The sequence below is a fragment of the Periplaneta americana genome, chromosome 17 (assembly GCF_040183065.1).
Source record: "Periplaneta americana isolate PAMFEO1 chromosome 17, P.americana_PAMFEO1_priV1, whole genome shotgun sequence".
In the NCBI taxonomy this organism is placed as follows: domain Eukaryota; kingdom Metazoa; phylum Arthropoda; class Insecta; order Blattodea; family Blattidae; genus Periplaneta; species Periplaneta americana.
Window position 1 is genome coordinate 19,582,808 of NC_091133.1, and position 25,069 is coordinate 19,607,876.

The following is a 25,069-nucleotide window of genomic DNA, read 5'->3' on the forward strand; positions in this document are numbered from 1 at the left end:
CACTTTTACAGCCAGTTGAGCACCCTGCTCATTTGTGTACACATACTTGTCATGAGTGTACCACTTATGAGACAACTCAGCCAGGAGATGGTGAGATAAGGTGGCTAGTTCCTCCATTGTATAATTGCTGACCAACTACGTATTACACTAATCAGATGTCAGATTTATACAAACAATTGTTCTTTCTCTGACACATATTGTTACGTGAGATGTACTGGCTGATAATAGATGTGCATATCAGCTGAAACCTTAATGTATTATGTATATATCATCATCATCCTCACAGGTTGTAGTCCTTTGAAGAACTGTTACAGTCTACCAAAGTATTCTTTTCATCATTTTTGAAGATGTCCCAACAATCTTTTTCCTGACAATATTTGAGGAGAAAAATTCGCTCTGGCGCCGGGGATCGAACCCGGGTCCTTGGTTCTACGTACCAAGCACTCTGACCATTGAGCTACGCCGAATTCAATCCACAGCACCGGATCGAACTCTTCCCCTACAGTGTTTCCCTTTTGTGGCCTGACTCCAAGTTGGGCATATGCATTGACGTTTATATTCCAAGTCAACTGCCATTATACAAGGAACGCGCTCAGCTGAGTGACTAAAGGCCGGGATTCCGCAGTAAAGTGCACAGCAATCTGTACAGAGTCGTGCACTGCTAGCTAGACGAATTTACTAAAGATGTTATTAATTGGTCCAACAGGATAATATCTGTTATAATGACAATATTTGAGAAGAAAAATTCGCTCCGGCGCCGGGGATCGAACCCAGGTCCTTGGTTCTACATACCAAGTGCTCTGACCAACTTGGAGTCAGGCCACAAAAGGGAAACACTGTAGGGGAAGAGTTTGATCCGGTGCTGTGGATTGAATTCGGCGTAGCTCAGTGGTCAGAGCACTTGGTACGTAGAACCAAGGACCCGGGTTCGATCCCTGGCGCTGGAACGAATTTTTCTCCTCAAATATTGTCATTATAACAGATACTATTCTGTTGGACCAATTAATAACATCTTTAGTAAATTCGTCTAGCTAGCAGTGCATGACTCTGTACAGATTGCTGTGCACTTTACTGCAGAATCCCGGCCATTAGTCACTCAGCTGAGTGCGCTCCTTGTATAATGGCAGTTGACTTGGAATATAAACGTCAACGCACATGCCCAACTTGGAGTCAGGCCACAATAGGGAAACACTGTAGGGGAAGAGTTCGATCCGGTGCTGTGGATTGAACTCAGCATAGCTCAGTGGTCAGAGTGCTTGGTATGTAGAACCAAGGACCCGGGTTCGATCCTGGGCCCCGGAGAGAATTTTTTCTCCTCAAATATTGTCATTATAACAGATATTATTCTGTTGGTCCAATTAATAAAATCTTTAGTAAAAAATCTTTTTCCTGTTGGATTATAACTCAAGGTTTACTTTTGGTATTCTATTGTTTGACATTCAATTTGTATGTTGGAGCCAATTGTTTTGATATTAATGTATATAAGTGAACCAGAATAGGTATCATTTGGAGCTCATTCAAGACATCTTCATTTCTTTTCCTGTCCCATTTCGTATAACTTCCTGTACGGCGCATGAATTTCATTTCACTAGCAGTAATGCGATTTTCATCACATCTCCGAAGAGTCCAAGCCTCACTACCATAACATAGAACAAGTCTTGCCAAGGTTTTATAGGAGCAGAGGCGTGTATGTCTTTGGACTAATGATGGTTTCCTCTGGTATATCTGATTCTGCCATAAATTATATTTTATAGCCAAAATAACTGAATTCATTTACTCTTTCTGATGTTTGATTATTGATACAAACTTTGCTTGGTATTGGTTCTTTTCCGTAAAAAGCCATAACTTTAGATTTGTCTGTAGAAATTTCCATTGAATACCTATCTGCTATTGATTTCAAATTATGTACAGATCATTGTAGGTCATCTTCTGTAGAGGCTAAAAGTACTAAGTCATCTACAAAGATTAATGTATCTAAACGTAGTTATATACCCATGTCGTGTCAATTTAAATTCTCTGATAGCATTCATATAGATATGTATATATAATGGACATAAATATTGACTTAATCACGGACATGTATTAGCTATTGAAATTCAAAAGTTCGATTTTATTATTAATATGTCTTCTTTACATTGTGAATTATTATCATATTGTGCATTTATGATTATAGTGTAAAATTATATTATCATGACATGTGTAAATTATATGGATTATGTAGGTGAAATTTTCTCGATTTTCAAACACCACCTCCTTTTCCCCTTCTTTTTTTTTTATTGGCAATTGTAGTCATAATTCGTATAGCAACATATAGGCCAGCTATAATTAAAATTATAACTTTTTAATTTACATATTTCTAATTCATTATATTTGTTTTGATCAATCCATAGAGTGGAAACATCATTGCATAAGAAGCAGACGCGTACATCTTTCAGCAATTTTCCAAATATTGCTGTGAGGTTGGAGTATACATCACTACCTCCTATACAATTGGACCAGCCAGAGGTGTCATGGCCTGTACCTCAAGGGGATGGAAATTTACCTGGTATGTAATTACAAACTGTTTAATTCATTGTTTCTTCTTATAAAAAATAAAGAGGGGGGAGGAAGACGTCAATGTCCATATAACTTACAATTAGTCAGAGTTATGCAACAGCAGACCAACAGCAAATTCACTTTTCAGAGATATTAAGGTAGGCGTATTTATTTGAAATTAATTATAAACTCACAGTACCGCTTTCAATTTTATTGAATCAAATTGACTCTGAGTATGGAAGAAAATAATTTCAATACTTAACAGGGCATTATTTACAATTATAAGGAATATGATGTAAATTTTGCAATAACAAACTATGTTTTGGTCTGTTAGTGTAGAATACAAAATGAAGGAAAGCAAGTGAGCAAGAACTAAAACTCAGTATTGAGAGTGGAAAATAAGAAACCATGTGTTCAGGTATTTTTTTAAGATAGTTTCGACTATTTGCCTCCAGATAACACCAAAGTCTCATTTTTACGAAATTGTTAGTTGGTCTGTTGTTGCATAACTCCTTCCAATTAAACTCTTAATAAAATCTGTAGTGTAGGTCTATATGTAAATCTGGCTTAGTTATCTTAATACCTATTAATATAAATATTAAATACCACTAAAATTCTCACTTATATTTCATTTAATTTTGTTTCTCATTTTAAAGCACGACAATTTTAACGTGATCATTGTATGTATAGTTTCAGGTGTAATTTTTGTGTACATTCATGGGGCAGAATGTCTGACTATTGGAGACCAAAGTGAATGCAATCCATATTGTATGTTGTTCAACAGTCGTAAGAAGGTAAGAAGTATTAAACTTAAAAAAAATACACATTATCAATTGAATTCGGCAATCTCTTACCGAAGTAATATACATAGCATTTATATTGAATTTTATTTCTGTGTAGGCTCTGTGGACATTTTAAATTTTCAAGCTGAAAGTGTCAATTTCACTAGAGCACAGTCATTTTTTTTACTGATTAACTTTGTAACTTCTTTACTGTGTTAATATGAGGAATTTACCTGGCTGACTAGTTTCGAAGTGATATTCTTCATTATCCGAAGCTTAGTCAAATCCTAGTCATGGACTAGGTTGCTAGTCAAATATTTTTAGTCTGAATAAATACTATCACCAAAAATGGCAAATGAAAATTCTAATATCTTCAAAAGAAATTCATCACATGGTAAGGGATATTAAATAGGTAATCATTGTTCAATTATTCATTAATTTTATAACATACTCATTAGTACTAAGGTTCTGGCTGATATGTGCATCTATTATCAGGCAATACATCTCACTTGACGATATGTATCAGAGGAAAAACCATTATTCATATACATCTGAAGTCTGATTAGTATAATGTGTAGCTAGTCGGCAATGTATTCAATGGAGTGAGGAAAGGAATAAATCACAAAGCAGAGTTATGGATTTCATTCTTTGCGAGAATATCAAATAGATCTGATATGGGGAATCTGTCAGGTACCAGCCGAGCCCACTCACATAAGCAGCAATAGTTGGTGACCAACTAACTGGATTATTGGTCCGTTATCTCCTCACTCAAGGCCATTGTAAGTCTGACGTATATTTACGTATATTTAACACTTGTAGAACTTGACTAATAAAGACATGTCCATGATTTTACTTTATCTAACCTGTGTTATAGGAGTTGTTGGAAGTGGTCTGTGTCTGCATTCAGGCATTCCTGACTTTTTATAAAATTGGCATTCATACACAAAAGTTCTGCTTTTGAAATTCTTCGAATATTTTTAGTGTTATATTATCTTTCACTTCAACTGCAGTGTGAGGGTTATTTCTATAGAGTCTATTTTTTAGGGTTCCCCATAAATACAGCAAGATTAGATGAACTGTGGGCCATAAACCTGTAGAAATTATTCTGTCATCAAAAACCCTCCTTTTATTGACCAAAGATTCACCAGCAATGTGAAGTGCCGCAAAATCTTAAAAATATTCGTATTGTCTCTCGTTATCTGCCAACAACTGAAAAAATGTTGCGAGTATTTCTGCAAGGTATGGACATACGTCTGTTTACTGTTATCAATATTATCAATAACAGTCTTGGATCAGGCCTCCTGGCCTGTTCTGCTTCCAGAAGTAAGTTGGTCTTTCCATCTCAACTGATGTCTCGTTTTCCATGAGGTGTATAGTCCAATAGTCTCTTGGGTAACCTATTGTTGGGCATTCTTAATACATGTTCATACCAGTTGTTGCGGTAAGATTCTATAGTATCTGTAATGGTGGTGATATTCAATTCTGTTCGGATGTCAGCGTTCCTTTTATAGTCGTAAAGAGTATATCCTGCAAGAGGTCTTAGCAATCACATTTCAGCAGCTTCTGTTCTTCGAAGTTGCCCTTTCGTTAATGACCATGTCTCTGATCCATATAATAATGCCGGGACTGCCATAACTTTATAGAATTTCAAAATTGTTTCTGGTGGAACTTTCTTTAATAGAGTTGATTTGATTGTTCGTAACAGTTGCTGAAATTTGGCTAGTTTAATATCTACATCCCTGGAGTTTATATAAGAAAGATTGCAGCCAAGATAGTTGAATGTGTACTGTATTTTCTTAAAATATGAGCCTTAACCATGCAAATTAAACCAAGCCTCGTGTAATAAAGATTATTAAATGTGGATGAACAAGATCATCAGCAATATTCTGCAAAACCCAATTATAGAAATTGACACAACTTACATTGTCATGCTGTTGTAATTCGTGGACTGCAGCTATTTTGTAAGGTTTCAATTTTAGCAAATTAGTAGCTCAATGACCTGAGTTTTTTTAAGCTTACTGTGAAATATGACATAGTTTTCTTTGGAAAACTCTGTGTGATTGTTCAATTTCATCAAGTTCTGGTGTCGTTTTTACTTAGGAATTCTATCATTTTTTTGTCCTGTTTCCCTAAATTTAAAATAAAGTTTTTGTGCAGTATATCTATGTGGAACTGGAATGCCAGAAAATTACTCTACAAATTGCCTAAACACTTCTCTACAAGAAACTGCACATGCAAAAATTTTCTGTTCTAATGTTAAATTGTGGGGTGGCATTTTAGTAAACTAAATTTGTTTCGTTTTGTTTTGTTTTGTTGAGGATATAGGGCCTTCTCTTTCACACTACCAGTACACAAGCAATGAAATTGAACAAAAAGTAAAGGAACAAAATACTAATATATTACAGAAAATAATAACATAACAAAGTTGACACTATGCAAAATGAAAATAGTACCATAGGCTTTAAAAAAAAAAAAAATACCGGTACAGATCTGAAGCAACTCAATTAGTACAAATAGGTAAGACACAGAAAGCATATGGAAGACTACAACAAATAGAATGTTATAAAATAATTAAAAAAAAAAAACTAAATTTAAATAAAAACTACAATAAAAAGGCTATAATAATAAATTCACCTGGTGATCAAGAGAGTTCAGTGTTGGTGAAATAAAAGAAAGAAAAAGATATGTATTTATTTATTTTATTTATTTAATGCAGAGGTAATTGACAAATGTCATTAACCTTACAATGACCAAAAGAAACAAAGAATATACAATTGCAAGAGAACAACTTAAAAGTAGCCTAAATAGTTTATAAATTCATCATTTTTTTCTCTGGCCTCCCACAAGACTGCTAGCTGAGAGTGATGAGCAAAAATTTTGATGTGATCAGCGTCCATGACATCCAAAGTGAAAAAGATATATATTATTTATAAAACTGTTGCATAGTAAAGGACTTATAATTGAAGGAAATCTGAATTGAAGAAGTGCAATTTCAGTTTATCAGCTGGCTATGGACTGGAAGGTATGGGGTTCGATCCCAGGTGGTGACAGGACTTTCAGAACGGCCCCAAGGTTCACTCAGCCTCCTATAAAATTGAGTACCGGGTCTTTCCCGGGGGTAAAAGGCTGTCAGAGCATGGTGCCGACCATACCACCTCATTCTAGTGCCGAGGTCATCGAAAGCAAGGGGCTCTACCTTCATGCCCCCCCAAGTGCCTTCATGGCATGTTATGGGGATACCTTTACCTTTAATTTCAGTTTATTTTTGAAACTTGATAATGTTCGACAATCTCTGACATGCTGTGGTAGAAAGTTTCAGTGATGAGCTGCAGAGACTGTGAAAGAAGAAGAGTAGGGGAGGATGTTCTATGTTTAGGAATGGAGAGTGTGATATAGTGTTGTGAGTTAGTGTCTATTGCGTGATATGAGGAAAAATGTTGAAAATGATAAGCTAAATAGCTAGGGTTAGAGTTCTGAAGAATATTCAAGAGTAATGTGAGAGAGTGACTGGTTCTTCCCTCTTTGAGATGGATCCAAGACAGCATATTTAATGAAGGTGAGATATGGCCAGATCTGTGGATGTTGCAGATAAATCGAACACATGCATTTTGAACACACTGTAGTCTTTCTGTCAGTCTCATGTTAAGGTCAGTGAAGAGAGTATCACAGTAATCAAAATTAGGCATCAAGAGAGACTGTACTAAATTCTTCTTGAGAGCCAATGGAAGGAAATTTTGGATTCTTTTTATTGTGTGAATTTTCATGAAAATTATTTTACATATGTGTGTGATGAATATTCCAACTTAAGTTTTTATCCATATAAACTCCTAGATTTTTTACTGTATCACTGTAAGGGATAATATTTTCATTTATTTTAATATGAGGTAAGGTACATGTTTTTCATTTATTTGATGCAGTCGTTGATGTCCCATTATAATTATCTCTGATTTCTCTGAGTTCAGTTTTAATCCGAATTTTTTCGTCCATGAAATAATTGATTTTAGTCATTGTTAACTTTATTTATTGCGTCATTTGGTGCCGATGTAAATGCAGAGATATACATTTGTAAGTCGTCAGCAAATAGGATGTGTCTACAGTGTTAGATTGTGATATGTCATTTATGTAGATTGTAAAAAGTAGAAGTCCAAGAACCAAACCCACACATTAATATTAAGGACATCTGCACGTGAAGAGTTGTTGTTAACACACACTGATCAACGTTGCACATAATATGGCCTTAGAGTGGGGAGATAACGAATGGAGAATGCATAGGAATTGGTTGGTTGGAAGCTACTGCTACTTGCATGCATGGAGCTAGCTCTGTAATTACAATCCTTACATGAGAAGAAAAACTGTGGATATATGTTTTAAGTCAATTCGATTATAGTGGTGATAAAATAATTATATTTTCAATCTTATATGCTTGTTGGCAGGTGAAAACAACACACTACATAAAAGGCACAGGAAGTCCGCAATGGGAGTCACGCGCTCAGTTTCTTGTTAGTGATTTCACTCAGGTTTCATTGTCATTTGTTGTCTGCTCTTGGAGTCCTAATAAGATGTCTGACACAGATCTACTGGGACTAGCAATTCTCAACATGAATCAGGTACTGCAATATACATGTTATTATTTCTTAAGGGATTGGAGACTGTAAGCAGATGAATAATTCTGTGTGTAATTTATGACATAAAATGATGAATGACTGGGATGATTTTCTTGTTGATATGATTTGTATGGTTCTATCAGGTGAGAATATACCCATTGGTAGTTCTAAATATTTAAATTTTAAATTTCCCAATTCTTTCTAGGATTACTTTATTTTTTTATGTACGTATTTTTTTTTTTGTTACTTTCTTTTCTTCCTCCCCATAAAATTATGAATTCAAACACTCAGACTGTCTTGACAACTAGGCTAAAAAAAAAAATAAGTTTTGCGACATGTTATTCTGCAGGTAAGTTTTTAATCTTCGTAGAAAAATGAAACAGTGTTCTGCTTTGCAAGAGAAACTTGGGATAACTAGGATGATCCCATGCAGCCCTTTCACATTATTGAACATTTGTCTAGAATATAAAGAACAAATTAAGTTACCAGTACCATTATTCATTCAGGTGTATTAAGGAAATCTTCAAGCAGAAAACCAACTCAAATGGAAATTGAGACAGCACCAACACAGCAGAAAATAATAAAATTATTTACTGTGGTACAGTATACTTAAAAGCACATACGTGATTTTTGGTACCATTTCTCCGAATACATCAACTGCTTAATACTTGAAGAATTGGTTTTCTTGCTCTCACATTTCTTCCAAAAATACTACAGTATCTGGATATCTCTTATTATGTCATTTATTTCGCCATTATGAAAAATTATCTCATTTGATACAAAGGCTTCATTTTCGAAACATTTCTAATTGGACGAGATATTTGATCATACAGGATTTCAGTGAATTTTTTCTTTCCAGTAAGGGACTGGAGAAAAAACACTCCTAGCCCGTGGACTCATTTGTAAACAGTTTCTTACAGTTGGGGATGTGCTACAAGTACATTGCCTACTAAATTTACTCAGTGTGCTCCACAGTGAACAAATAGTGTCTGTGGCTGTTTTTTGTAAAATTAATGCTTGAACTCCTTTAATTTAACATTCATTTATAGCTTCGGCAATGTATAAGTTAAAAAGTGTGGGCGAAAGCTGATATCCTTGTCTCACCACCTGATATGTCAATATTTGACTTACACTCTGGGTTTTTAGCATTTTATTTGAATTATGGTTTCTGCTTATAAACTCTTTACAGATGTAGGAGTTTTCCTTTGTCATTATTACCCACAGTTTACTTCTAACAACTTTAAGCAATAAAGGTTGGTTTATTAAATTCTTCGTGTTATTCTAATAAACTGGTTTATTGAGAATATGCATTTTAAAAAGCACTGCAATAAAAATGAATTACACCGTTTTTCAGATTAGTGGGGTTGATATGGAGCCAAACAAGTTTCTTTCACAAATTAGTCTAAAATTTCAGCATTTTGTCTTTCAGAACTTGCTCATGAAAATTTTCTGGTAATAAATTTGGCTGATTTTGAAATGCGAATACGGCACTGAAAAAATGGTATTAGTCTGGTATATTAGTGACTTCTCACCTTGAAAGTTGTTTATGACTTCTTCAGAGCTATATGCATTCAAGAGATCTCTTTTATTCGCATATTTTATTAAACTGTCTCCCTACTTCATCCAGCTCCCTTGTCTGATTTCTGTTCTATTTTGATAATGAATTTATTCATTTTTCCCGTAATAACAGTCTCACACACTACCTACTACTTTAAACTGCAGTGTGCCATAACATTGTTATAGATTGAATTTTAAAGCTGGGACAAACGTTTTACATTATGGTACTCCACATTCACAGTACATGAATAAAATATGATATTATATCAAAATATTTTATTTTAGTACCTATTTTCATTATTGTAAAATATTTGCGTGATATTACTGATAACAATGATCTGACAAGGATGGAAATTTTTTATACCCAGTCTCGGAATATTGGGAGGGAGGAGACTCTCCTGACCGGGTACACCTGTGATATAAATATATAGACTGTATGGAAAGAAAATTCCGAGTTTCATAACCAAATTGAGATTGACTAATTTCTTCAATTAGATTCATATTTCTATACGGAAAATATAAAAAGAGGGCAAAATTTTTTAATGAGGTGGTAGGTGGAAGAAGGGCAAATCTACAAAAATGGTGTTTTGAGAAAAACTCAGTTGAAAATTTTTACATTATTATAACTTCAATATTAGGAATCAAAAATAATAAACAGAGAACTCAGTAGCAATATTACAGTTCTAAAACAAGTATTCTCAAGTTATTTACTGTAACATCTTGATGAACAACACTCCAAAATAACAGAAAACGATTTACCTTTCACATGTTTCCTCGAAGAACTAGTATAGGATTGACCAGATTGCCTTGTTAATTTTGATTTTTCACGTTTCCATTCAGCTTTATGGATGGGTCTCACCACGATTATTTCCTGCATTATTATTCATATTATCCATCATGTTTATTCAGCACTCACAACAGTACACACACAAAATAGTCCCCAACAATATGCAAAAATGACAATTTGTAGTATTACATTGCCTCCCTTAAAGTGCTGCCACTACACTGCAGTAACACGTATTTAAAAAATTCAGGCTTGCCATTGTAAGGTATGGAGAGTTCAAAAATGCGTTCTCCGGAATAAGAGCACATCGACCAACATGTCCTTCTTCCACCTGCTGCCTCAGTATAAGATGAGGAAATAATTAATGCACAGTTAAAACCCCCAACATTTTCTTTAGTCATGTCACCATGAAAACTGCTGTCTTATGACGTATAATTGATTGACTAAATAAGTAAGTTCAAGGAAGTAAGGAGAGAAAAATAGTTACATTTTCTGAGCTTTTTAAGGAAAAGCGCAAATATATCCCCTTTAGATGCCTTTAGAGGAAATGGTAGTAAAACTCTCTGTTTTCATGATCTCGTCACTAGAATGAGATGGGTTTGTCTGTATCATGCTGAGACCATATTTCACTTCTGTGAAAAACCTGGTACTCAATTTGACAGGAGGATAAATGGACTCTGGAACTATTTACATCTCCGAATCAATCATATTTCTTACCAGAAAACTTACCTGAGCAAGTTTTGAAAGCCAAAATGCTGAAATTTCAAACTCACTTGTGTGTTTTCATATAAATTATGATTTCAAAGACTAGTAACTCTATAAAAATGTTTAATTTTGGATGCATGTCCAGTTGAATATAAAGAAATGTTTACTTGATGAACAGTATACATAAAATAAATATGCACTGGTACCAGATTTTTACCTGTTCATATCCATAGCTAAATTGTGTAATTCTATTGTACATAAGAAGTATTGTTTAATAGTATTAAATTGGAACTAGTTGAAGCACCCTTTCTTGTGCATAATGCATTTTTTCTGTTGTAATGACAAACTAGACATGTACAACTTTTTAAATAATATACATTGCTTTTCAGAATGATACATGGATGGTACGTCGACAGCTGCAACTCAATGGCAACACAAGTCCAGCTGTTATTACAGTATCTATTGTTTTCCGGCCTGTTCCTTCAGTTGCCCAGTCAGAGCTATGTTTCCGTGATAGCTTTGCACCTTTGGGTACAGATGATGACGAACTAGTCACTTACAATCGTTGCAAACGAAACAGCAATACATGGATGCATCAAGCAGTATGTAGACATGGATATTACATATTTTAATTTAACTTGATCTCACATTTGAATTTCAGTCTATTTTCAGATTTTCTTTGCTTGTATAATTGGGAAAACAGTTATATTACCTGTTGTTCTGTATGGTTGTGAAACTTGGACTCTCACTTTGAGAGAGGAACAGAGGTTAAGGATGTTCGAGAATAAGGTGTTTAGGAAAGTATATGGGACTAAGAGGGATCAAGTTACGGAAAATGGAGAAAGTTACACAACGCAGAACTGCACGCATTGTATTCTTTACCTGACATTATTAGGAACATTAAATCCAGACGTTTGAGATGGGCAGGGCATGTAGAACATATAGGTGAGTCCAAAAATGCATATAGAGTGTTAGCTGGAAGACCTGAGGGAAAAAGACTTTTTGGGAGGTCCAGACTTAGATGGTTGGTGGGATATGATGCTAGGGACTGGATTAATCTTACTCAGGATAGGGATCGATAGCGGGCTTATGTGAACCTCTGGGTTCTTTAAAAGCCATTTGTAAGTAAGGAAACCCAAAGAGTACATACTACATTGGTTCATGTAACAGCCATGATGGAAGTCCCACTTATTACCTACGTATACTATTCGGCAGTGTATTAAATGGCTTTTAACTCTTCTATTTGATACACATTTGCATTTAACATTTCCATTCAACCCTGATGTTAAAGAGAACTTTATTAAACTTGAATGACGAGAAAATTGAGAGTTGGTTTGTTACAGTAGGTCTATTTTGTGCTCAACTCTACACACATGAATAGCACTTCTTTATCCTGTATCTGCATAAAAAAATTGAGACGATTTTTTGTCTGTTGGTTAGTAATTGATAACAATGAAAGGCATGAACACAGTGTGACTGTACTGTGTTTTACATCCAAGCCTTCTCCTCATTGTTCATACTTACTTACACAAATGGCTTTTAAGGAACTCAGAGGTTCATTGCCGCCCTCACATAAACCCACCGGCGGTCCCTATCCTGAGCAAGATTAATCCAGTCCCTACCATCATATTCCACCTCCCTCAAATCTATTTTAATATTATCCTCTCATCTACTCCTTGGCCTCCCCAAAGGTCTTTTTCCCTCAGGTCTTCCAACTAACACACTATGTACATTTGTAGATTCACCTATACGTGCTACATGCCCTGCCCATCTCAAACATCTGGATTTAATGTTCCTAATTGAAGGGTACACGGGAAAAACGAACAATGTCACAATTCCTTTAAGGGTGATGTCGTTATCTAATTCACTGTATTACTACAAATTTTACTGTTATTTTTACCAAAAATAGTGAAGGAGAATTAAAACCACGGATACATTCATCATTTCCTTCATTTCAAGTAGAAACTAATAAATTTTACAGTAATATATTGAAATAGGTCATTACCTCACCCTTAATGGAAATGTGACATTGTTCGTTTTTCCCGTGTACCCTTCAATTATGTTAGATGAAGAATACAATGCATGCAGTTCTGTGTTGTGTAACTTTCTCCGTTCTCCTGTAACTTCATCCCTCTTAGCTTCAAATATTTTCCTAAACACCTTATTCTAAAAGACTCTTAGTCTCTGTAATCCGTTCCTCTCTCAAAGTGAGAGTCCAAGTTTCACAACCATTGCAATTTAAATTAATTTTACTATGTAACTCTAATGTAAATAAAAATTTAGTTTGGCCTTATGCCATCATTCTATAATAGTTTTAAGTGGTTAGGCTATCACTCTGTAATTCTATGATAACTCCAAAAAAGCTGTTTTGAGATACAAGCATTTTTATTTTCACTTTTTCTTTAAAAATCAGAATTCTAGTTTACATACAAATGTGAATGAAAACAACATACGTTAGGGTACTGTTTAATTATATGCACATGCTCATGCTTTTCTATAGCTTCTAAATAGCCCTACTCAACCCCAATCTTATACCAGATAATCAAGGAATTCTGCTGTAGCAGCTTTTGGTGTCCTGACTGGATATGATTGCCTGGCAAAACATCTGCATAAGATTGCCATTATTCCATCACCAAATTGTGTTCTTTGTGGAAGGGATGAAGTCATGGACAGAAATCATCTAGTTAACTTCAGGTCTCTCCCAAACACTCCTAATATATACGAAAAATATTGGACTGCAAGCCAGCTGAGTTCACAGCAGTGGAGTAATGGTTAGCCTGCCTGACAGTGAAACAAGTGGGCCCTGGTTCAAATCCTGGTTGATGTTTCCCCCCCCCCCTCAATCCAATAAGAGCAAATGCTGGGTAACTTTCAGCACTGGACCCTGAACTCATCTCGCTAGCATTATCACCTTATCTCACTTAGATGCTAGATAACTAGAGCAGTTGATAAAGCGTTGTAAAATAACAACTAAAAAATAGCTGATGGTTCATTGTTAAAATAACTCGGCATTGGATAACAACAACTACTTCGTTAGTATTTTCCTGCATATTTGTCATTCATAATGAATATGAATTCTGTGGACAGTTTACTGAAAAAAATCTTTTCTGTAACAGAAGAAAAACTGAAAATAAAACAGTTAGGTATACTCCTACTCCAGACATAAATCTAGTGCAAAAAGCCAGGAGGAGATGCTTGTAATAGAAGTTAATAGGAAGTACTTATGTTATCAGTAATGGCTGGATATGTAGTTGTCAGTTAATGAATGTGTGTGTTTTTTCTTTTTTGTCCTTTTTGAAAAGAGCATTTATAGGGTACAGTGGAAGCGAAGGGTCTTGGACATCTTAATGTATTAATATGAAAGACACAATGTAAAATGTTAAATATATCAATAATCATGTTTTGGAGTGTGAATACTACATCTTAATTAAGCAGTGTTTGTCATAAAAAAAAGCTAAACACAAATAACGTGCAGAAAAGAATTTGTGTATTTTCTAGATTAATTGAGTGTATCAAATTTTGTGGTGTGTTTGAACCTTCTTTAAAAGGATTTGATGAAAGTGAAAGCTCTGAAAATCCGTAAAATATGTTGGGACTTCGGCATTTTGTTTCTATAGCATAACCAGTGCAGTAAAGTGACATGTGGAAAAGTTTTTTTTTAAGAGAACTGAAAATGAATTGTTGAACTACATACACATACCTGATTTTATTCACAAACTGCCACTGGTATAAACAATGAGTCAATTACTACTTAGCAAGGATATTTAATATTTTAAATGATGAATGGTATTTAAAAATGAAGATCATCAGGGCCAAAAGGAACAATTTGCATTTTTATGACATTTAGTGTTGCGAGAGATAGTTACATATATTTTCGTACATTCAGCTTCGAAATGTAGGCCTACTTATTATTTAAAGTATTAATATAATTAATGTACTATCTTATTCTAACATTGCATGCTATAAAATGTTCTATTTGTTTACAGAAAATGTTACTGACTCATCGGGACCAAGACACAAGTGCCTCTGACATCAGCAACCTACTGTCTAATGGCATGGGTTTAATGGAAGTGAGCATAATTAGGTATGTTAGTTACGAATGTTACGGATTCTTAGGTTAGAACCTATGGTATTCTATTCTAAGTCATTAACCTTGAAATTTAAGTTATAGCTTATGCATTCTGGTGAACAAAATACGGAATTTCATAGAATGTAAAAATATCTAATTTTGGGATCGAGATCTATAAGTCCTAATGCACTAATTAGAATTTGTAAAATGTCAACTGTTTGGCAGACGTTTTTTTTTTAATTTGCTTCTTTATGTTTGCTTAAAAATGTATTCATTACTTTACTCGTTTATTGTTTTATTTGAAGAAAAAAAAAAAAAGAGATTTTGATTGGTCGTATTTTTTTCAGTCTTCAAGCACATTTAATTTTAAAAAAAGTTTACCCTGAAATTATCTACCAAGTATTTCGTTGTGGAGAGCCAATTTTTTAAGATGTGTGAAATATTAGTTTCAATGTTACACTTAATTCACATTGAAGTGTTTTCATTGTAATTCGAAAATATTAAACGAATATTAATTATAAATGATAGAATACAGTCGAAATGTTTTCAGACTGTGCAAAAAAAATGGTGTAGTGAGATCTAATGTTCGAATAAATACATAAATTCGTTTTCGTTTCCTTATAAATGTGAGAAATTATTTATTTAAGTACGGTACGTGATACAGTAATATAATGCTTTAAACATAATGCAAGCTTTCCTTTCTTTTTAAAAATTTATATAATATTGACTAGTATCTTTTTATCCAATGGATGGTACTTGATTTTGTGTCATTCATTCAGGCATCCCCTTTGTTTACGAAAGATGCGCCAAAACTGTAGTTTTTCTGCCATTGGTAATGCCCTTGATGCACCATGGGAGACGAACTACATAGCATTGATGATGATGTATGATGATGTATGATGATGATGATGATGATGATAATGGAGTAATGATAAAATATTGGTAGGGGAAATGGGAGTGAAAATCTACCACCGAGCATTATCTTTGTACATCACAAATTCACTTGGACCTGCCAGGATTGTGGGGGGGGGGGGGGGGAGGAAGGGCGAAATCTTGAAACACACTTCAAAGGAACTGATTTTACTTTTTAGACCTCAATATACTGATATATATTTTGTGTTGTATGTTATCATTTTAATGAAAATATAATTACAAGACTTTCCTCTTTTAGAGCTCGTGATCTTGTATCAAAAGATCTGAATGGATTCAGCGACCCGTATTGCGAACTTAAAATAAATGGAGAATGTAAATACAAGTCGAGCATTAAAAAGAAAACTCTAAATCCTAGCTGGGAAGAAAGTGCAATCATGGGACTACCAAGACCGGGCGAGATGCTAGAAGTGGTATGTATTAAAGTGGTCAAATGTATGCCTAGCATAGTTTCCTTCACATTAAATAATTTTCAAAAAATTCTGTAGCAATACTTGAATATAATCCTAGATTGTATGACAGAAATTTTTCATAAGAGTACAATGTGATTCAAGAAATGTTTATCTTTATCTTGTAATTTTCTGGTAAGTTTATTTTGTTTCAACAATTGAATTTGTATCTTTAATTTATGTTGACAAAAACTAAAATCTGCGGATTCGTTTAAAACCAGATTATAATGTGACGTATTTCCGCAAAGACAGCATTATCAGTATTATTTCCATTTAAACTGTGGAAGGAAAGCAGTGGTGACTTGAGTAGAGGTTTGAATCCTGTTGATAAAACATAGGATTTGCTTTATTTGCAAATGAGGTACAATGTTTGTTTCTTTATTATTATTATTATATTATTATTATTATTATTATTATTATTATTATTATTATTATTATTATTATTGTTATTATTATTATTATTGTTATTATTGTTATTATTATTATTATTATATCAGCAATAAAAGTAAGTTTAATCTAAACCTTTTTTCCTGGCTGTCATTTTATTGCTTATCTTCATATTGGTCAGTCAACTGTTACAAAAAGTTACTAAAGTTGTTACTGTTAAAGGTTTGTATAAAATTCATATTCAAGGATGAAAACACAACATCATGATATGTAAATGGCTTGGAAAAGAAAATATAACTTCAGCAAAGAGAATTTTTTTAAGTACTGAAAATATAAAAGTAGAGGACTATCAGAAAATACTAAATTGGAGTTTACATTAATGTATTATTTATTCATGTTACAATTAATTACAGGTATTATGGGATCACGATACATTTGGTATGAAAGATTTTTTGGGCAGCGTGACAATATCTATGGAAGATATTCGCAGATTCTCAAGTTCGGATGCTTCTCAGAGCTGTCAATTACAGGGAGTTAAGACAGGAGTTGTAGAAATTAAAATAAAAGTAATTTCTGAAGAGACTGAGGTAAGTTCAAAGTCACGTCCTTACTATTCTTCATACGAGGTAACAACGAAAATATTCGAGAAAATGAAAACTAAATAATGCTGGTACAGAACTTGTATTAAACATGGAGAAAGACTCTCATTATACTCCTGTACTATACTTCAATAAACTTACGGATGCTATACTCTTGATCTTAGTGTGATATTGCACAGGCTTCTTTTTATACATTTGAAATCTATATTTAGAAATATAAACAAGTTTGATGACGAAATGTTCAATGTCAAGTGGATGTCAAACTAAATTTCAAGAGTTTTGACAGCTACTTGCAAAACTTATAAATTTCATGATATTATAATGTTCAATAGTTGCATCTTACCTAATATTGTAAACAACTGAAATTCAAAGCAGTGCTTTTGAAAACTGATTATACAAAAATGTTACTTCAGTCACAGAGCTACCAGCCAAGTAACAATAGTAGTACCAGTTCTCCCAGACTTCCAGTCCGACATGAACCAGATACTGTAGCAAGACGTCCTTCTGGAGAGAGATCCAAATTGCGATTGCATATTGAAAGTATACCACCTCCAGCACCTCCACGCACTGTCACACTTGGATATAAACCACTTCCACCTGACACAGGTAAAATTGACCTAATCTATAATAACCAAATGAATAATATCTTATAAGAGAAGGCAAGTACACAATATGATTCGGCAGAGTTTAAATCTGAAATATCTCACTGCATGCTTCTGGGATACAAGATAATGAATAAAAATACTTTAACAAGCTGAGCATTGGCAAACAACCAACAAAATTTATAGTTTGTCTTATATACAATATGAAATTCGTGTCTTCTGATAATGTTTTAAAATTCTTTGTGATTTATAGATCCTTTACGTGAATCCTTGAGCAATGGAGTGAATAATGGTGCCATTAGTCCTACACAGTCAAGCTCTAGTTCTCCCCATTCAGTTCCACGAGTAACTGTAACAGATCTGCACAATCCTGGACAGCTTGCAGTAACGGTTCCAGAACTACATAATCAGGGTGCAAGTAATGGTGGACAGCTTTCACCCCACACTTCGTTAACACCCAGTCCTGATGGACAATTTAAGAAGAATGTTCCAGAATACAGTAGCTTTAGGATCATGAAACAGAAGGTAATAAGACTTTAAAAAGTGTAAGTGAAACAGTGATTTAATTATCAAATTTGTAGATATTAGTTGAAAGTGTGAGGATAATATTAAAATGGATTTGAGGGAGGTGGGATATGATGCTAGGGACTGGATTTATCTTGCTCAGGAGGGACCGTAGGTGGGCTTATGTGAGGGTGGTAATGAAACGTCAGGTTGGATAAGGAAAAATTATTTCGGGACCTTTAGCTAAGCACGCTAATGCTCTACCACTGAGCTATTCAGGAACGATACATAATCTTAGTCCAATTCTTCCCTTTTATGTCCACATATCTCAAGTGGGTTTGACAACCGCCAATGGCCCAACATAGAGTGCATACTATACTATATATGACTTTAATTGTGGTTTCATGTTTAACACATACGTGCATTGTTTTGCTGTTCTAGGCTTCCAAACTTAGCTTCCTGTAAAGCAGGTTTGAATAATGTTAAACCTGCTTTACAGGAAGCTAAACCTGGAAGCCTAGATCAGCAACCTCTGGGTTCTCTAAAAGCCATTTGTAAGTAAGTTGGAAGTGTGGAGTTAATAGAATAACATTAATAAAGAGCAAATAGATAATGTGAAAGGGATCATAGTTTTCAAAATTATATGAATGAAACTAATTATTCATTTGGCTAAGATATGCAATACAATGAAATAATCACACTGTCCTTTAGTATTTAATCTGTTTAATCACAGCATATAATAAAGAAGCATATAAACCACTATGTATCTGTAGTCAGCAATAATGTCTCGTATTTAAAGTAAGCCTTTAAAAATAATATTACCGGTATTATAATTTTTGGATGTAACAGGTGAAACGTGGTTTGAAATTACGACGCTTTAAATCTGAAGTCAGCGTTCGTGAAGAAAAGAGTGGAGTAACTAATGGGAAACCCAGTACAACCACCACACTTAGTATTGAACCCAGTGGTGGAGGAGAATCAGATGCAACAGAACTTCTTCAAATGGAGGGTCTCTCTCATGCCGTTTCACAACCAAACATACTTCACATCAAGCAACCCTCACCACGGGTGAAACACAAAAGACCGACAGGTATAATGTTTTCCTATCTGGAAATACTTTTAAGCTTAATTTTTCCCTTCAACCAATTGAAAACTTCAATTTTACATAAAAGGCATGTCGTTATTTGTTTATATTTGGAAAATATGTAGTGAGTTTTTTTTAACAGAAGGAATTTATTTCCTATTCTATGTTTAAACAATGGGACCCTATTCACCTGAAGGTGGAGCAATAGTATAATACTACTCTTTGACATGCCAACCTTTTTGTCTTAATTCTAAGCTTAAAAAATGTGAAAATAAATGAAGGAGTAAAGTAAACATAATTTCTTTTCTTCGATTAAACATACTGGGAAAATGGCAATACACGTATTATTAAATCCATTGCTGCAACTCAGTGTTAATTACTCATGATATTAATCATGCAGGAAACATTAGAAAAGTCGAAGACAAAGCAGAGACAGCATTAATCATTGAGGAGAGGTAATAAGGAATGCTGACACACAATATTAGTCGGGTATGAAACATGTTTCTGCATCATCACTTTGTCTAAACTATTTCCAACTAAAAGATTGAAGTAGACATAGACAAAACCGAAAACACCGCAATCGCAAGCTAGTTCCCAAAGCAACTACCAGGACGCATTATTTTCAGCAAGTGAATACGTAGGACAGCGATCATCTGATACATTGCAGACAATATTTCAACACATTCATTAAACTTACCTGTAAAATGCTCACAGGGGTTAATAACAAGACTTTCATGATTTTAATAAAGTTAAAATGTTATTAATATAATAATTAGATTCTACTTGCGTCAGTGTGTGAACTCTTATACCATTAATCGGAACTTGATAGCTGCTCTATCCCCTCCATATCCGGCACAACCACAACACTATAACACATGCTTCATGTACTGGCTGCTTTAACAATACAATATAATACAATACAATACAATACAATACTGTACGATACAAAAATCACTGAGGTCTGCCACGAACAAACTGTTGCGACTGAGACATTGACCTCGATCTCAGATGGTGTGAGAAAGACGAAGTCGGGGATTCACAAAAGCATCTTTCACGTGATCAAGGCATGCATCTCTCAAGTGATCATTCTCGGAACGCACACGTGCTAGAGGCAGAGGGGAGACGAATTTTGTGCTGACATACATGGTGATTCAATAACACAGGGATACTGGATATCAAAGAATTTTCATTAGTTAGATATATGCGCATTCATATCGAAGAGTTCATTATTTCTCTACTGGGAATAGAGATTTTCTTTTTCTGTAGATCCGTAATTAAATGTTATTCCTTGAAGAATTTCTTTAATTCTACAGAAATTTCTTTGAGGTTGGCAACACTGAATCTAGCACTGTGTTAACTGCTGTGCTGATGTGCTCTGTGAAGCTGCAGGTCACCTCGGGATGAACTTAATGCCTATTATGCATGTGCGTTACCATAATACACGTTACAATGATTTATCATGCAATGTCTGAAACTACTAATATAAACATATTGTTTAAATCGTAACAAAGTGTTCTTATAAGCATGTTTAATTTACCCGTATTCTATGTATATTATACATTTTATTATTTTAAAAGGAACTATTTTAATGTGATGAAGATGACAAGCATGAGTTTGGAGGGATTGTGCGTTCAATAGCCAATCAGGAATCATCATGCCACGTGCATTTATTTACATTTACTTCAATCTTTAGCTGGAAAGAGAGTAGCTGGATCCAATGTGGTTCCAGTAATTCAGTAGCACATCATATGACTGAATGGAAGTTTTGAAATCCTATGCAGAAACTTTTCCTCTGAATAAAAAACAAAATTGTAAGTCTCCATTTAATAGATGTGAATTCACAATGACCAACACCCTGCTTCCTTGAAATATATTTATATTATTCGTCTTCATCAGTTACTTTTCTGTAGTGTTTGACATTTTGAATAGCGTAAATATTTTGGTATTTATTTATTAATTTGAAAATAAAAATAAAATACAACAACGTTATTTCATTATTTATCCCTGCTTATATACGATTAAAACAAAACAAATACCAATACCAAGTTTCATTGTCTCTGCTTTATCTTACCCTTGCTAGTGCTACAGTAAGTAGGAAGTTTCTTGCCCATATCAGTTTCATTTTTCAATTTGTTGCCTTTTATATGAAATTAATTAGAGAGACCTAGAGATGATACTATCTAGTATAAAAGTTCTTTAACTTTTTGTTAAATTTTCACCACTTGTATACTTTGTGACCTAGTAGAGTGTAAAAGAAGGCCCTATGACCTTACTCTGCTAGTATAAATAAATAAATAAATAAATAAAGAGACTCGATTCTCTTGATGTGAAAACAGGCCTAAGGCCTAATTCCATGATGTAGAAGATGATATTATTATTATTATTATTATTATTATTATTATTATTATTATTATTATTATTATTATTAAATCCAGACGATTGAGATGGGCAGGGCATGTAGCACGTATGGGCGAATCCAGAAATGCATGTAGAGTGTTAGTTGGGAGTCCGGAGGGAAAAAGACCTTTGGGGAGGCCGAGACATAGATGGGAAGATAATATTAAAATGGACTTGAGGGAGGTGGGATATGATGATAGAGAATGGATTTAATCTATCCCAGGATAGGGACCAATGGCGGGCTTATGTGAGGGCGGCAATGAACCTCCGGGTTCCTTAAAAGCCAGTAAGTAAGTATTATTATTATTATTATTATTATTATTATTATTATTATTATTATTATTATTATTATTATTATTATTATTATTAAATAAGATTTTAGTTGCTTTATAGTTCTTGTCTCTTTGTTCTTCTCTCTTTCTTCTCTTCTCTTTCCTTCTCGTCCTCTCCTTCCCTTTTTTACCTTTGATTTTAAATTCTTAAACAATAACATGGAATTTAGTTACTTTTTTATGTACTGTAAAGGATAGACCTAAGTCTTGTTGTGTAAATAATACAGTACTTTATTTATGCCAAATTCCAGGAGCTCCAATTAGTTAAAATTTATTTCATAGATAAACCAAAGTGCTTGAAATTACAAGCACACTTTCAAATCTACGAATTTCTCTTATTTACTTCTTCAGTCCTTTTATTTACTTTCACATTGAACAGTTTTTGGGCTCGTGTTCGGTGCCCATGGCATGATATACTAGAAACTTTAAATCAACTTAAACAATTTAAAATTTCTAATGCAACGATTGATACCATAGGATCTCGTGTGTTAAAATCATCTTTAGCTATAATTAGTAATCATTCGTACCCAACAAACTTTTATTGTAAATGATTTCCTATGTTTTCGTATCATTTATCTTAATGTTTTTTTTTTTTTTTTTTTTTTTTTTTTTACTTTTAAATTGTCACACAATTGTTTTTAATGATTATTCTTTGTGAATTAATTAGTAGGCCGATCTATTCGACCCTTATTTAGGGCGGCTTTTGTTAATACAAATTATCTATCTAAGCAACATTAAAGTAATCCTTTAAGATAATGCAAGCAATGTCATTGCAGATAAATAGTGTTCTGCAAATAAAAAATGGGATCCGGAATTCTCGTCACTGGAACACTAGTCATTATACCACCTCGTCACTGCTTTTTAGTCACCTGGATTTCTGATCACCATGACTTTTTTGTCACCAGCGTTCTTTGTTATTTCGACCTCTTTATCACTGCTCCCTTTGCTCACCTGTTTGGTAGAAATGAGAGGTGAAACATCATGCATACAATAAAAATTTAATTTAGTATATTCTATACAGTATTTTGTAATTTATGTTTCAAAATTTCGAGCTTGATTATATCCGAAGGTACATGGTGTGCTTTTTCTTTAGGTGATATAAAACGTGCTTCATGTGCTTGCCTAGTTTTTCTTTTCACGATTACCATTACTACTGGCAGTCACTGTCTTGGAAATGGATAATGTATAGTTGAAGAAAGGCTGTGGGAGCTGACTTAAATATACTGTCCTTTATCCAGAATGTTGATCTTTGCAGCATTCTCATCTGCTTGTCGGTTGAAGAAATAACCATTTTTTCATCTTGCACAGTGTTAAAATACAAAAGCCATCTACTTTCGTCTAGAGTTCTTTTATACCGATCATCTGTCTCTTGCAAATCATCTATATTTTTGGTTCTGGAGGTAAATTTCCTCTTCAACACAGAGTTCTCTTTAGAGTTTCTTCCCTTGTTAGATTCATATTTTTCCCTTGTTAGATTTATATTCACTTGGCACTGGACAATGACTGAAGGTGGTGCATCTAATATTCGCGCACTTTCCTTCATAAACTCCACGATTCTGTGCTGTGGACCTTTCCCTATTGTGACGCATGACTGAATGTTCAGAAGGGCCATTGAAAATTGACGTTTTGTCATGTGATATGGTTATGGTAGAGTTGCATCTCCCTCACTGTTCACATCTCCAAACAACACTGGATTCGTGGACTTCATGTTTGATATACATATAAACTTCATGTATTAGTTTCTCATGGCCCCTAATGCTTCTTGTGAAACGAAATTTCTCATGAGGGTGCTCCATCATTACAATAATTTATCTGCAGCCGAAATTAAATAAGATATTCAACTTTAAACATAAAATTTAACTTGTAGTTTTGGAAACAACCGAACAATTTTATTATGCTTAAAAAATTATATATATAATATTGCGGCTAGTAGCAAAAATATAATTGGTTACCACAAGTCTTGTGACGAAAATTTAATTGGTGACGAAATAGTACAATGACGACAGTTCTGGTGACGAGAATTCCTAAATCCAAAAAAAAGAAAATTCAGTATACTCCAAATGTAACGACATTTTACATACCCCCAAGGAAATATAAAAAAATCTATATTATTATATAAACTTTGCATTGCAGACCTGAAAGTTGCTGCCTCTGTTCGACCTGACAAATATTTTGGAGTTGAGGGAAAAGTGATTCAAGCCCAAGGACTTCATGTAGCACATGTTGCACAGCTCTATTGTCGTATCAAATTACAGAGGTAAGCTATTCATTTAAGAGCATTGTGGTATTGTGTAAGTGTGTACCACCACCACCAAGTTGATGGCATATGGAAGTGGGCTTTGGTAGAAGATCTAACTAATCACAATTTCTCCTCACTCTCCAGCAATGCCATACATGGGACTCATTTGCAACTGTTTTAACACAACACATCAATTTTTATAACTTTCATTTGAAACATTCATTTAAAATGTAAAAGTTATGAAGAGCATAGATAAAAGAAGCTTTGTTATAAAGCTGTCTGTACAAAATCAATCCATTGTGTAATAAGTGCAGATCATGAGTAAATGAACATTGTTTTCTTAAGGAAAACAAAACCTAAAACCTATAACGAAAGGTCTTGTAAATCACTTAATTATAGTAAATACAATAAGTCATGCCGAGCTGGCGAACTATTTTAAATTGGCGAAAAATTTTTAGTTGTGAAGTGATCTGAAGAGAGGGTGATCCTGCTTAGATCAATTCTAAAATG

General features: G+C 34.0%; 1 protein-coding gene across 6 annotated transcripts in view; it reads left to right on the top strand.

The window, feature by feature from the left end:
- The window catches only part of LOC138693213 (uncharacterized), a 394,304-nt gene that overhangs the window by 325,319 nt on the left and 43,916 nt on the right, over nt 1-25,069 (top strand). For all 6 annotated transcript variants that reach the window (XR_011330253.1, XR_011330254.1, XM_069817007.1 and 3 more), the window contains exons 9-19: nt 2,391-2,545; nt 3,226-3,329; nt 7,751-7,924; nt 11,357-11,569; nt 14,954-15,051; nt 16,208-16,379; nt 17,216-17,389; nt 17,815-18,007; nt 18,257-18,528; nt 19,357-19,597; nt 24,454-24,577. Coding sequence is in view for 4 of the 6 variants with exons in the window: in XM_069817007.1 (XP_069673108.1) it covers nt 2,391-2,545; nt 3,226-3,329; nt 7,751-7,924; nt 11,357-11,569; nt 14,954-15,051; nt 16,208-16,379; nt 17,216-17,389; nt 17,815-18,007; nt 18,257-18,528; nt 19,357-19,597; nt 24,454-24,577 (1,920 nt within the window). In the remaining 2 variants the exon portion in view is untranslated. The remainder of the gene's footprint in view (nt 1-2,390; nt 2,546-3,225; nt 3,330-7,750; nt 7,925-11,356; nt 11,570-14,953; nt 15,052-16,207; nt 16,380-17,215; nt 17,390-17,814; nt 18,008-18,256; nt 18,529-19,356; nt 19,598-24,453; nt 24,578-25,069) is intronic.